At 38.5% G+C, this 12,827-nt stretch overlaps 1 protein-coding gene across 5 annotated transcripts in view; it reads right to left on the reverse strand.

Annotated features, from left to right (window-relative positions):
- The window catches only part of GRV2 (DNAJ heat shock N-terminal domain-containing protein), a 57,130-nt gene that overhangs the window by 27,099 nt on the left and 17,204 nt on the right, over positions 1-12,827 (reverse strand). For 2 of the 5 annotated variants that reach the window (XM_006848256.4, XM_088869708.1), the window contains exons 5-14: positions 12,125-12,333; positions 11,033-11,134; positions 10,876-10,938; positions 8,268-10,520; positions 6,993-7,355; positions 6,625-6,765; positions 2,492-2,884; positions 1,771-2,268; positions 564-787; positions 93-437 (exon numbers count right to left, since the gene is read on the reverse strand). In XM_006848256.4, the coding sequence (XP_006848319.3) occupies positions 93-437; positions 564-787; positions 1,771-2,268; positions 2,492-2,884; positions 6,625-6,765; positions 6,993-7,355; positions 8,268-10,520; positions 10,876-10,938; positions 11,033-11,134; positions 12,125-12,333 (4,591 nt within the window). Of the gene's footprint in view, positions 1-92; positions 438-563; positions 788-1,770; positions 2,269-2,491; positions 2,890-6,624; positions 6,766-6,992; positions 7,356-8,267; positions 10,521-10,875; positions 10,939-11,032; positions 11,135-12,124; positions 12,334-12,827 lie in introns of those variants that run through there. The other 3 variants (XR_016057732.1, XR_016057731.1, XR_016057730.1) reach the window with 3 other exon arrangements.

The raw sequence follows: 12,827 nt of genomic DNA on the forward strand, positions 1-12,827 counted from the left end.
ATAGTCATCTAAGATGAGAACTGTGACTACACCAAGAACATAAAGCAGTGTATATAAACTAAACCAGAGGGAGAAGTTTCTAAAATACATACCACAAAATGCCCGCTCCTAGTAACGCATCCTGCAGATCAGATGATACAGAAAGATGACCAGCAGTTTGCAAAGCAGCATCAACAGCTGCTGGAATGAGCTCTAGTTCAGTACAATGAACAATATCCTCAACTAATCCACCAAAATTAAGAATCTCAGTTCTGGCATCTTCAAATTGACAGAGGACAGAGAATGTGCGCATCACATTTGTCACAATCACTGCAGATGGTTCAGTTGCAGGAGTAGTTGGCTGAACTACACCCATACAACGTGAAAGAAGAGTGGCTAGAAGTGGAATGCCGCTATCCCTAACAAGTTCCTCGCCATTTAATGAGGAAAACGCACACCTGGAATGAGATAATGAAACAATAAGTTGACGAAAGAGACATACTTACAAGAATCTTCTAAACAATAAAACATAACTAATGGACAAGTTAAAATTTGAAAAAGACAAGAGTAAATGTGGCACATACGTCAACCAAATGAGCTCGGATGCTGCGACAAGGAGAGGAGCTCTATCGGAGGATAGGAAATTGTTGTCATCCTTATCCACTGTTACTGCATTCAAGAGCATTGGATATCCAGCATACTTAAATGGCTCCAAGACATGACTATAGCGCCTGTACAGTATACACTGCCCCTTAAGTAAAAGCAACAATCTCCAAGGTTGTGGACCCTGCAGGCCTTGCATCGTAGCCTGCATTTGTATTACCAAAGCAAAAGCTATAATGAATATCAAACATGCTATATAACTGAATCACTCATCAGATAGCTCCAGAACACTGGGCAAACTCATGGAGTACCTTTATAAAAGTTTATACACAACTAAAACCCTTAGAAAGTGTGATGTTATCTTTACAGTTTTTTATTCTCAAATATATATATTATATATAAATCTGAAGTATCCATAGTTGAAACCATAAATATGAAAACTCAAACTCATACACCATAAAGTTTCAAGAAAACTCACATCCCCATCAGATAGATATGTTCTTTTAGAGATCAAAGCACCGAAATCTGCTCAAAATGATGAATAACAAAACCCTAATTTTTAAGCACATGTTCTATTGCACTCAAATTTACTCTTTAAAGCCTCTAAAATTAATTAGGATTGAGACATTTAAAATGCACATCACTGCATTAAAGTCACCCATTGGGAAGCACTAATAATTTATTTGCTCTTCTGATTGTTATGCTTGGGATGCAAAGCTGCAGCATAGGGTATAAGGCTAAGAGCTTCAAACCACATGGCAACCACATAGAATCCAGAAAAAGGTCGATTATTCAGGGCAGAACCTATTCTATGAACATTCACACAATGCATTTCTCCAAGGAAACACTCCTAAATGACAATACGTAAATACCAGAAATAAATGGAGGTGTCAAGAACCTCCTAAACAATTAGCAGTCACATTAGAGTAGAGAAAAAAAATTATTAAAACAAGACTACAGCCAATATTAGTGTGTCAGTGTCCCAAATAACAAATTTTAGTCCAATCAATACAAATGCTGGACTGCATTTCAATAGTCATCTTTCAAACACTACATGTCAAAGTAAACAACCAAGCTGTTGTGGAGTAGCATTCAAAATTGAAGTCCGAAAGTGTTTTTACTAGCAACATCCAATTGTGAAGTGTTGGATCCATAAATCAAATTTTACTTTCCCTAATGAATAAATACCTGCAAACGTTCGTAAGCCTTCTGCACTGCAACAAACTTCTCTCTTCCTTCTGGATTTTTGTCGGGGTGGTATCTCATAGCAAGCTTCCTATACTGTCGTTTCAGCTTTTCTTCATCAATTTTTTCAATTTTCTTGGAGATATTATTGCTCTCATCATCTGATTCGGAATGTTGTCTGCTGCCAGAATCATCTCCAGATGGGTCATCTTCCAGGGATATTTCTAATATCTTACAAGCTTCCTCTTCAGATAGATCCATAGGTCGTCTAGTTAACTCTTCACGCCACATAACCAATAATGATTGTAGGAACTCTACATGCTCCACAATTGACCAATTTGGAAATCGTATTTCATCACATAAGTTGCGGAGATAATAGCGGTGGCACCACATTTCATCTCGCAGCTCTGGATATGTTACTGGTGGCATAGGTGCATAATCATACACTGAATGACAATGCTGTGATAACTTTTGTGGAAAATCCCCAAGATGCTGCATGACCTGCACAACAAAAAGGAAAGAAAATGAAACCAGAAATTAACAAGAACTAGAAATACAGAAATACAAGCAACAATGTTAGGGATCCATCACCTATTTCAGTATCAAAAAAAAAAAAAACAATGAGCTAGCTTGTAAACACTACCAACATTCATATATATAACAGAGACTATCAAGCTTATGTTGATAAAGACTATATCTAGATCTGTCAGCCTTGTATTAATACCTGACGAATGAGATGCTCTGCTCGCATCTTATGTGTCCAGATGATCTCAGGGGTATCAGAATCAGACACCATAGCAGCAGCAAAAGCAGCCGGTCCACTGCGATCAAGAACATATAGAAGCGATTCTGGAAGAAGGCCTCCAAGTACACTGCGTTTTGCCAAAGGTAGCGATGATGACAAAGCTGCCTCTTCCCCTCCATGAAATGCTTGATGCACATGCGTCACCGAGAAAAGTTGCGCAATTGAAAGAAGATTGGACCCAGGATATGCTAGAGCAAAGTAAAATGCACCAGTGCTGTAAAGCCTAATCATTGCCTTAGGGTTGCGAGTAACAACAGCCTTCAGCAAAGCAGCGGCACCTTCAACGATACTTGGCTCACCAGTTAGCATAGCCTGCACTATGGGAATATGAATCAATATTTAGACATCAAGAACTTATTTATTTTTTCCTTCTGTATTATAATGAAAGTACTTTCAGGGCAACATCAACATTAGTTTCAGATATGTGTATTTGTATCACTGACATCTGTATCCAAAAGGGTATCGCATAAAAACATTCAACAATGAAATTAAAAAGCCATTTTTACAAGTAGGTAAATAAGGTCAATGTCACAATGTCAATCACCAGGTCCTAGACACAGAAGCATTTCAATTCCCTAAACCAATCCTCCCCCCATGAATCTTGAACAATTCCCAATGAAGATTCTCTTTTTTTTTTTTGAGGAACAAATCCCCAAAGGAGATCTTTACCAACTCAAACACCGAAGTGTGTCCAGAAATTCAGGTTCAGATCAGCAGACAATGACGACAGTTTTCTAGTTTACAGTAACTCTCACAGTACTCAAATGACTCAAAATCAAATCACTTAATGAGAGAGTTTTCATTTCAGTAGATTGTTTCTAACGAGAAAGTTGAGCATTTAAAAGAAAATAATGGCAGGTGTGAGGGGTTCAGTAGAAGAAGAGCCAGCTCATCATGAAGTATCACACCATCAATTTTCTAGCTAGACAGCTCTACTTGACTAATTACACTGATTAAATTTCTCCAACAGCTGAATTAGTGAGAGTGGCATACCAAAAGTTTTTTTTCAAATAAAAAACTCTTTTGGAGTTCTAGCAGGGAACACCAAAAGACGGTGTTTCCCCACATCAAACCAACTTTTGAGGTGGAAGGGAAACTCAAAGAAGCTCCAAATCATGAGCCTCCAAATGAGATTTGATTTGAAGCTCCAAAAAAAGCTCCAAATGCCTAAGATCAACTGTCCGTTCAAATGTGCAGCCCAGATCACATTTGGGCAGTCGCAATAAATTTAGAGTATTTTTGGAGCTCCAAAACATTTTCTCTTTTTCATTTTTTATTTATTTTGAGGAGATTGTTGTTAGAGAGGAGGAGACTAATTTGGAACTTTTCTTGGTCAAGGACCCATCTTAAAGTGGTTTTTGAGGGGGAGGGAACTGCAATTTTTGGTTTCTCGTCAATATAATGCAGGTTCAATATTCAAATATATTAATAATTATTTAAGTTTCTGATTCTAAATCAAAGAATTGAGTGTTTAAACAAGAGGGAAATATCCTAACCATATAACTAAGGATAACACAGCCCCATCTCAGAAAAATCCCAATTAGTTCTGCTTCACTTGAGTTTTATGAAAGGATGTGTTTCACATAATATTTAGGGTGTCCAAATAAAAGTTGGGTAATGGTTACTTGCTCCCATAACAAAATTTAATTTTTGAAGCATTTTTACTTACATCTCAACCCATATTACATAAAAATATATTGGCATTGGAAAGGATAACTGTGGAGCTACCTAAGAAAAGGAAAGGATTCCTTAGCAACTTCAGGAATAATGATAACCATATAAACTATGTATCTAAGCAACATTATCTTGGAACAAGAGAGATGCCATTTGAGAAAAAAATTATCATCGAGCAAAATACTCAAGAATGTCAACCATACCCATAATTTTTTTGTTGTGATGCTGTTAACTGTACCATACCCATAATATTAAAGGTAGCTAATCACTTTAATGTTGTGAATAAGAAAAAACATATTAGTTCATTAATTTTATGAAGTTTCCTATTGCGCAATCATTTTAACTAATTCAACAAAGGCTGATTCCACTCAGCAAACACTACAGATTGAGGCCCAACTCCTCTAGCACAAGCTTGAAAAACAAGATTGAACATCCTCTAAACTAAAGAAAGATTGAGCTCTCCCCCCCCCCCTTTAAAGGTTAAAAGTTTAATACCAACCTTCGTGTCTAAGGTCTAAGATTCAATGTTTAGGTTAGAAAATAGCCAGAGCAGATATTGCCATGGCCATTCAGTCACACAATACATTGCAAAGTTAAATTCATGTCAGGTGTGAGATCCTCCTGGCTGTATACTACTTTAGCTCAATGGTCAAAAACTCACCAAGAATGACTCAGGCGAGTCACTCACTCAGCATCCTGCCAGGTCCGGAACAGGGTACCTAAGGGCCCCTGTACAATACTCCTAATATGGTACAAACTCGCCCTAGTACTTTGAAACTTAAGCTCACTCACCGGAGTTTCATTGCACTTTGGCAAGTCAGTACAGTACCCACTGCTGAGTACTGTGCCAACCCACAAAATAAAAAAGGAAGAGATGAGAAGAGAGAGAGGAAGGGGCGGGGGGGGGGGGGGGGGGGGGAGGCGTGGGGTGGGGTGGGGTGGGGTGGGTGGGGATGGTAATGGGTGGAGGGATCTTTCCCACCTTTTTTTTCTTTATTTTCAATCGGAGCCGTGAACCCTAGTAGCTAGAGCCCAAATTCATCCCTCAGATAGATTTTACCCCAATCTGTATATTGGAAGCCTCATATCGATTTGGATAGTAAAAATTCGACCAAGCATGTGTCCAATTTTGAAAAATTGTGATCTCCTCACAATCAATGTTCAATCTTCGATGAAATTCAATCCCTAATCCTATTTTTGTGTTCTTATCCAATCATAGACTTGTTTTCACATAGAAAAAAGGACTTTAGAGCTTTGAAAAATAGATTTACTATTCATCCAAGATTTTCACGAGCTCCGTCTCCTAGATCCGAACACAAACCCAAAACCCAAAACCCAAAACCCAAAACTGGTATGGGGGTTTTGATTGGGGTTGTTTTAGGAAGTTTTGACAAGGATTTGATTCATCAATTCACATCAATCAAACATGAAGATCGGTGGGAAGGAATCGGGCTTGGGTCAAGACAATAGAGACTGGGTTTCATAGCCTAACATCTAAAGTTCCATTCCTATGTAACCTTGTCAAAAAAAAAAAAAAAAGAAAAGAAGAGCGGTGGATTTGTCTAGAAAATTTGATTTTCCTATTTAAATTCATAAATATGATCTATTTTTTTACTAAATAAAACATATTTGATTATAAATCATTTTCTACATTCTTTTGTCTTTTATGGATTTTTTTTGTATTTTTCTGAGATTCCCCATTTTTCAGATTTTCTATTTTTTCAAGCCAAGAACATGAGTTTATTCCTACTCAATTTTTTATATAGAGTTTTATTTAGTACAATTTTTTTGGATTTTTTTTATTTTCTTTTTCTTTTTTTGGGAATTTTTACATTTTTTGCTGATTTCTTTCATGTTATTGGCCCTGTTTTTTATAGCTCTGATATGACTTGGACTAGTCAGAGTCGACTCGTCCAAGTAGCTTAGGTCAGGCAGGTGCTGACTACCTTGATCGAGCCATGTTTTAGAACACTGTTTTAGCTTATTCCTCAACTAGACGTATGTTATCATAAATAAATATTGATCAAACAGAGGCCAACCTGGAATTGAGATTGAAATACATATTAAAATGGAGGAGCTGATCTCATTCAATCAGATTAAACAGACAAGTTAGCATCCTATCGAATAATTTAAACATACAAGTTAATACCTCATCGATCAAATGTAGAGGCATGTGGCTACAGATAAGAAAAAAGGACGAACCAATACTCTTAAACCCTAGATTTAGGACGTTTGTTCGAGTGGTCATCCCAAAATCAAACAAACTTTATCTGAAGCATCACAAACTTAATTTCACCAGTAACTACTATGAATAAGTCTACCATGCAGTACCAGAATAAGAAGTAAAGGACAAAGAATTCATAAGAACCCAGAAGTACCTGTGCAATATGTGGAAGACACCTAGGACTTGACAATATCCTTTTCACTCTCGGAGTGGGAGTTACAATCTCTCCAGCATCATCTAGATCAGAACGAGCAGATACCATGCTATGCATGATGGACAACGCAGCTTCACCAACCTTAAATCAGATGTCAAAACTCATGCAAGTCCATGTTATGGAAAAAAGTAAAGAGTTTTAAAGTAGCCATCAACAAAGATTATAATCGAGTTAACTATGATCACTCGATCCATTGGTATAAGATATGGGCAGATTGCAATAAGAAGACGAAAGCTCAATGACACATGGAAGCATATACATCCAGAAGCATGGTAAATCCCACCTCATAATGGGACTTGGAGAGGTACCTGCATTGGAGTGAGAACAGGGACACGAAGTGCTAGGGCCCAACGCAGCTCGCGAATGTCAATTAATCTCTTCCAGTCATTCATCCCAGAAGCCCAGCACTTGGTGGTCCAATCGATAGCTTGCTTTGACCAAAACCTTCTGATGGCATCCTTCTCCAGAGGTCCAACTTGGACACCATCTTTGTCAATAAACATCCATTCCTTTAGTGGTTCCATGAAAGCAGTAGCAGCTATCAAATTAGATTGCAGGGGAATCGCAGTTCGTTCTGAAGCCTCATGAGCAACTGTCAGAAGATCTACAGCCAGCACACATCCCCCAACCAAGACACAAGCCTCTTCATTTGAAAGATCTTTCATTAAGACCTGCAAAGCAAACAAATTAACCTGCCTTAGGGACCCAGACAAAATAAGTAAAATGGAGCTCTTTATATCGTCCGATTAATTGCATGTGCATGGTAGACACTTCTAAATCAGGGGGCTCCCTCATCATAGCACTTAACCAGCAACCCCATCACATTATACAGACACAAGAAGCAATGTCATTCAGCATCCTGCGATAAGAAAATATCCTAAGTAGTATCCTAGCTTTTAATGTGTTTATTCTATTGAGCAGGAAGATATATCCTGAGCATACTAAAAATTTAAGGTTTACCCAGTGGTATCATTGCAGTAAAGTGCAACAAGGATATTCATAATCTTCCACTACAGATGTCCCTCTTTTGGTAACAGAGAATTCCAGACACAGGAAGACGGACTTAAAAAGAAACTTTCAAGACCATCAAAGAAATAAAATATTTTAAGTTTCAAGAATGTGAAAGGTGCAGCAGATAAGGTTTTAGGTTGCTTTCATTTGTAACCAAAAAAATATGAAAACGTTTATGATTATTTCATCTATAACCAGAAAAATCTGAAATTATTTCAGGATATTTTATTCACAATAAGAAAATCTGCACATATGAACATCACTGATTCGGCATAGTTGAACGCATTTATCACAGCTTATTGCACAATTTATTATGAAACAAAATCATGTTAGTATATTGAGAGTATCGACAGATAATTCCCATAAGTAAAAAACATAGTATGGTTAGACTTCTGGCAGAACTTGCTAAAAGCATGGAGGTGCTTCTAAAGTCAACTAACATCCTGATGCACTTTCTTTACTAAATTCAAAACTAAAATATCTATAGAAAGGAAGCAAAAGCATTTCTCCTGTTCAATAATACAAGCAGAAGTAATACAATATGGAAATGCTCATTTAAATAATACGATTACCTTCAAAAGAAGAAGTAATCGGTGCCTTAAAGTTCGGTCATTTGTCCTATCCAACAAAACTGTGATGTGGGCAGTACCATCAAAAGAACCGATAGTTTTATAATGCTGCTCATAGACAATTGCCATTGCCCTTGCACAAAGCTCTCTGACAGAAGACCCTCCACCTCCTCCAAATCCATCTAACCTTCCCATGTCACACCAATCATCAGACGCACCCAATTCATCTGGTACAGTACCATCCACAGTGAGACCAATATCAGCATCGCACAAAAATCGGTGATATAATGCTCTGAAGAATGCAACTGGGTCACGTAGAGGGAAATCCTGTGCCTGGCAGCTGCTCTCAAGCAAAAGTCGAAGATAATATTGACCAACACATACTTCTTTGGATAAACTAGGGTAGCAAACTGAAAATTCTATATGGTTCCATGAAATCAGAGATACATTATCTTGCCCGGCCATTGGCTCAGTCATTACACCAGGAACAATATCTTCAGTGCGTTCTTTCTCTTTTTTCAATTTATTAACCTCAGCCTGCAAAGCCCCTATCAGTTCCTGTCTCGTTCGCTCATTCCATATAAGGTCAGCACGATTGTGATCTAGACCAAATTCACGCCAAAACTCAGGCCAGTTGCAGAGTAGCCTGCCAGATCCCACAGGAGTATCTTCCATAACAACCTGGGCAGGGGCAGGTACAGTTGTATTTGCACTCCCAACTGTGTTCACATCAGAATCTGCCGTATCTGTAGCATTTGTATCAACTGCTTGTGATTCAGCAGTTCCAGAACTGGCAGGCAGCATGGTCTGGGAGACATCTCGCTGCTGCATAGTCCCTGTTAAGGATGCTTCATTTGTAGCGTTAACCCCAGGACCTACAGAAGACACAGGTCCAGAACCAGGTCCAAGATTTGAACCTCCACTGAATTTTTGAACATTCTCTACAGTTCTCAAGCCAGAAGAAATGTTTTGTCTTGCCAAATCACCCACTTCAACATCATTTAGAGAAGACAGAGCATGCTCTTGAGAAGTTGGAACTCTCACTGTCCGACCCTTCCTTTGCTGAAGAATGCGTCTCTCTCGTCTTCTTGCAAAAGGTGTATCTTGATTAGGCTGAATTTGCTCATCTTCAGGAACCACATTAGAACGTGTATGCAAATAAGCAACAAGTCCAGGTGGAATCACTCTTGATAGCAAATCAAGGGCAGGTTGATAAGAATCAGCCCATAAAGCAACAAGTTGTTGACTAACTTCACGTCGTTCACCTGGAGAGAGGGAAAATGCATCCAACAAGTGCAATAGCAGGGCACCATCTCGCAATGCAGCATCACGCATTGACTCTGCTGCAATGGCATCCTCCTCGGCAATTGTACGCATTATAACAGCAACTGTTTCTCTCACACTTTCAGCAGGATGTCCAAATAAAGCAAATAAGCGGCGTTTCAAGCCTGCCACTTGACGTAGCAATTCAACAAAAGTAGCAAACTGGGTTGTATCACCATGAGGTTCACAAAGCATAGCCTCAAGGACCTCTACGATAGCCATTGACAATAGAGGCGACACCGACACAGGCTTCAACCTATAGACAAGAATGGTGGCATAATTTGGAAGCCCAAATAACACAGATTTCGTGTGCATTATTGTTGCATGCCTCTCTCCCTTTGAGTCCATTAAAATATTTAAATCCCCAGGACCCCCCCCAATGAGCATGGCAACAAGCCCTGCTGCCTCGGCAGCCACACCGTCTGAGCCATTCCTCAAAAGACCCATTATTCTTGAGACAGCTGCAGGAAAGGACATAACATGGGAAGACGCACTTCTTGAAGCAAGCAATCTTCGCAAACAAGCGATAAATCCCATTACAGTTGCAGCAGCTTTAGGAGAAGGAGGTGGAGGTGGTGGAGCCTCTGGAGGAAGATTCGGGGTAGCTGGAAGCATGGTAATTAAGGCCATCAATGCTACCTCAGGCACTTCTATGCTTGGGGGCACCCCACTGTAAGTTACACAAGCATTAAACTCCCTGATTCTCCGCCATAGTTTTGCTCTTGAACCAGGAATAGAACCACCTTCAGCCACAGCATCTTTAGCAGCAGCAGCTAGATGCTTCAAATGCATGGAGGCACCTTCAATATCAGCAATAGCGCGATGCGGACCAGCTGAGAATTGAGAAGATTGCAAACAGACTCTCCCACAAGGAGGATCAATCCGATGACCAGGCATGGTTAATCTTGGTAATACAGGAATTGGGCATTGACCCTGCATGAAGTTGACGATGATTAGAGATCATCGAAATGCAATTATCATTTCTATTAATTCCTATGTGAAAAGGTCACTTCACAATCCACAGTAGAACAAAATCATACAGGTTAGAGAAATCTAGGAAAGAGAAAATCAAGAATCTATAACAAACAATACAACGGAACAGTTGATAATCAACAGTATAACCATGACAACAATAATTAAACCAAAACAGATATTTGAAAATCCCTTTATTCAAACATACACGCATGTTAGTATGCAGAGACATGATAAATAAATTCAGTATATAGCACCATTAAAAATCACATTCCATGGCCCATATCAATATCTAAAAGAAGGCAAATGTACCTACTTCCGTTTGTAACACATCCAAAATAGTTGCCAGCAAGCTATCACGAGAAGTGCTTGCATAAACCTGTGTCAAATCAACACATCTGAACATTCAGAAGCTTCACTAACAAAATATAGAAATATAGGATAAAGGAACAGAGAATAACATAAAGACTAACATGAATAGGACAGCCATCACTGAATTCAATTGCGAACATCTGCGGCTCCTCTGCAAATCGAACGAGAGAACTCACTGCAGATAAAGGCCGGGAAATAACCACCTGTAGGTTCCATCCATAAGGTTAGCAACAAGATTCATATATATATATATATATATATATATATATATATAGATATAAAAGAAAACACATGGTTGGCCGATATCTAAACAATAGTGTGTCACAACTAGCAATGTGCACATTGCTGTAAACCAAAGCATGGCATGAGAACATGAAAAGTGTGCAAAGCCCATTAATATTTTCAATGCATCATAGGACCTGAAGTTGTAAAGTTTTGTTGCACAATGGCGTTTAAGAAAAGGTACAAATATGATGTACCCACTTAATTTTCGTAACGTTTTTAGTATTATGTAAAATAAAATAAATAATACAGTAAGGTCAACTCATCACATAATTTCGATAATGTTGGTGCTCAATTTTTCTTTCATTCTTATTGTATGCATGGGTGCAGCAAAAGAGTTTCCTTGGATGTCAGTCATCCTAGTGCATTCTTATGCACGGGGCTCTTGAATAATTGTCCATTAGTTATTATAGAAGTGGAAAACTGGATCCAGATTAATATTTTTCATTTTGTTGCCTTGAGTTTTTCTCTTCTTTTTTCCTGTTAAGAGGTACGAGTTAGTTCAAGTAGAAGGACTTAAAAAGGCAAGGGGTAGGCCTAAAAGGACATGGTTGGAAGTAGTTCGGAAAGAAATGGGAACTTATAGCCTCACTAAAGATATGGCCTTTAATAGAGCAGAATGGCGAGCCAAGATTCGTGCAGCTGACCCAATTAATTGGGAAAAAACTATAATGACAATGATGATCTCATTAATAACATGTATGCAATATAAACTTCTGCAAAGGAACATGAAGAGAACAAATTACGTTTAAAAGCATTTACAACCAAATACTGCATTTTTCAAATAAACATTCCATCAAAGCAAGTGTTGGAATAAAGAACTAGGGCCCACTGCAGGCTAGGCACCAAATGACCGCAAACCTAGAAAACAAAGAGTCATCAAAAAGATTTATAGGAATCATGCCACTAACCTCGTAGGTCTCTGGGTGCCTTTCAACAAGGGAAGCCTTCGTAAGAATAAGCTTCCTAGATACTGCATCTCCATGTGGGCCGAGTCCACCTTTAGGTCCAATTCCCAAACTTAATCCCAGAACATTAGCTGTTCCACGGGCAGCAGTTCGTAATCTTGTCACTGACCATCCTCCAGACCAATTTTCCTCAGCTCCAACAGCATCTTTTGCTGCCCATTTCAATCAAATAGCAGAATATTATATAGGAACAAAACATTCCTCAGTTAACCATACAAAAAAGAAGGAACCACATTTATAAATCACAAATCAAATAAACATACAATAAACACCATCAGATTGTGCAAAAATAATAAAAATCTACAATTCACTGATGACAAAATTGGTTCTTACTGCCATCTGCTACTTCCAAACATATGTATGACCTCAGCAAAAAGAAAATGATGCTTTTACTGTGACACGGGAATCCATCCATCCAAATAAGCATCTATATTCCATATAATGGAAAGAATAAAGAGTGCAAGATTATTTCCATACAAGCTTGGGTTTACAAGGAAAAGAATGATTTTTGACCTAAATTTTACAGATTTGAATACAACACTGGATAAATATACTCATACAGACACAAACAAGCCACAAGTATAGCTCATAAAGCGGAGGTCATTTTCAAGGTTTGTATGAATGTTTTTTAAGTAAGAAGATGGGA

The sequence above is a fragment of the Amborella trichopoda genome, chromosome 6 (assembly GCF_054954075.1).
Source record: "Amborella trichopoda isolate Santa Cruz 75 chromosome 6, AtrichopodaSantaCruz75HAP2 v2.0, whole genome shotgun sequence".
In the NCBI taxonomy this organism is placed as follows: domain Eukaryota; kingdom Viridiplantae; phylum Streptophyta; class Magnoliopsida; order Amborellales; family Amborellaceae; genus Amborella; species Amborella trichopoda.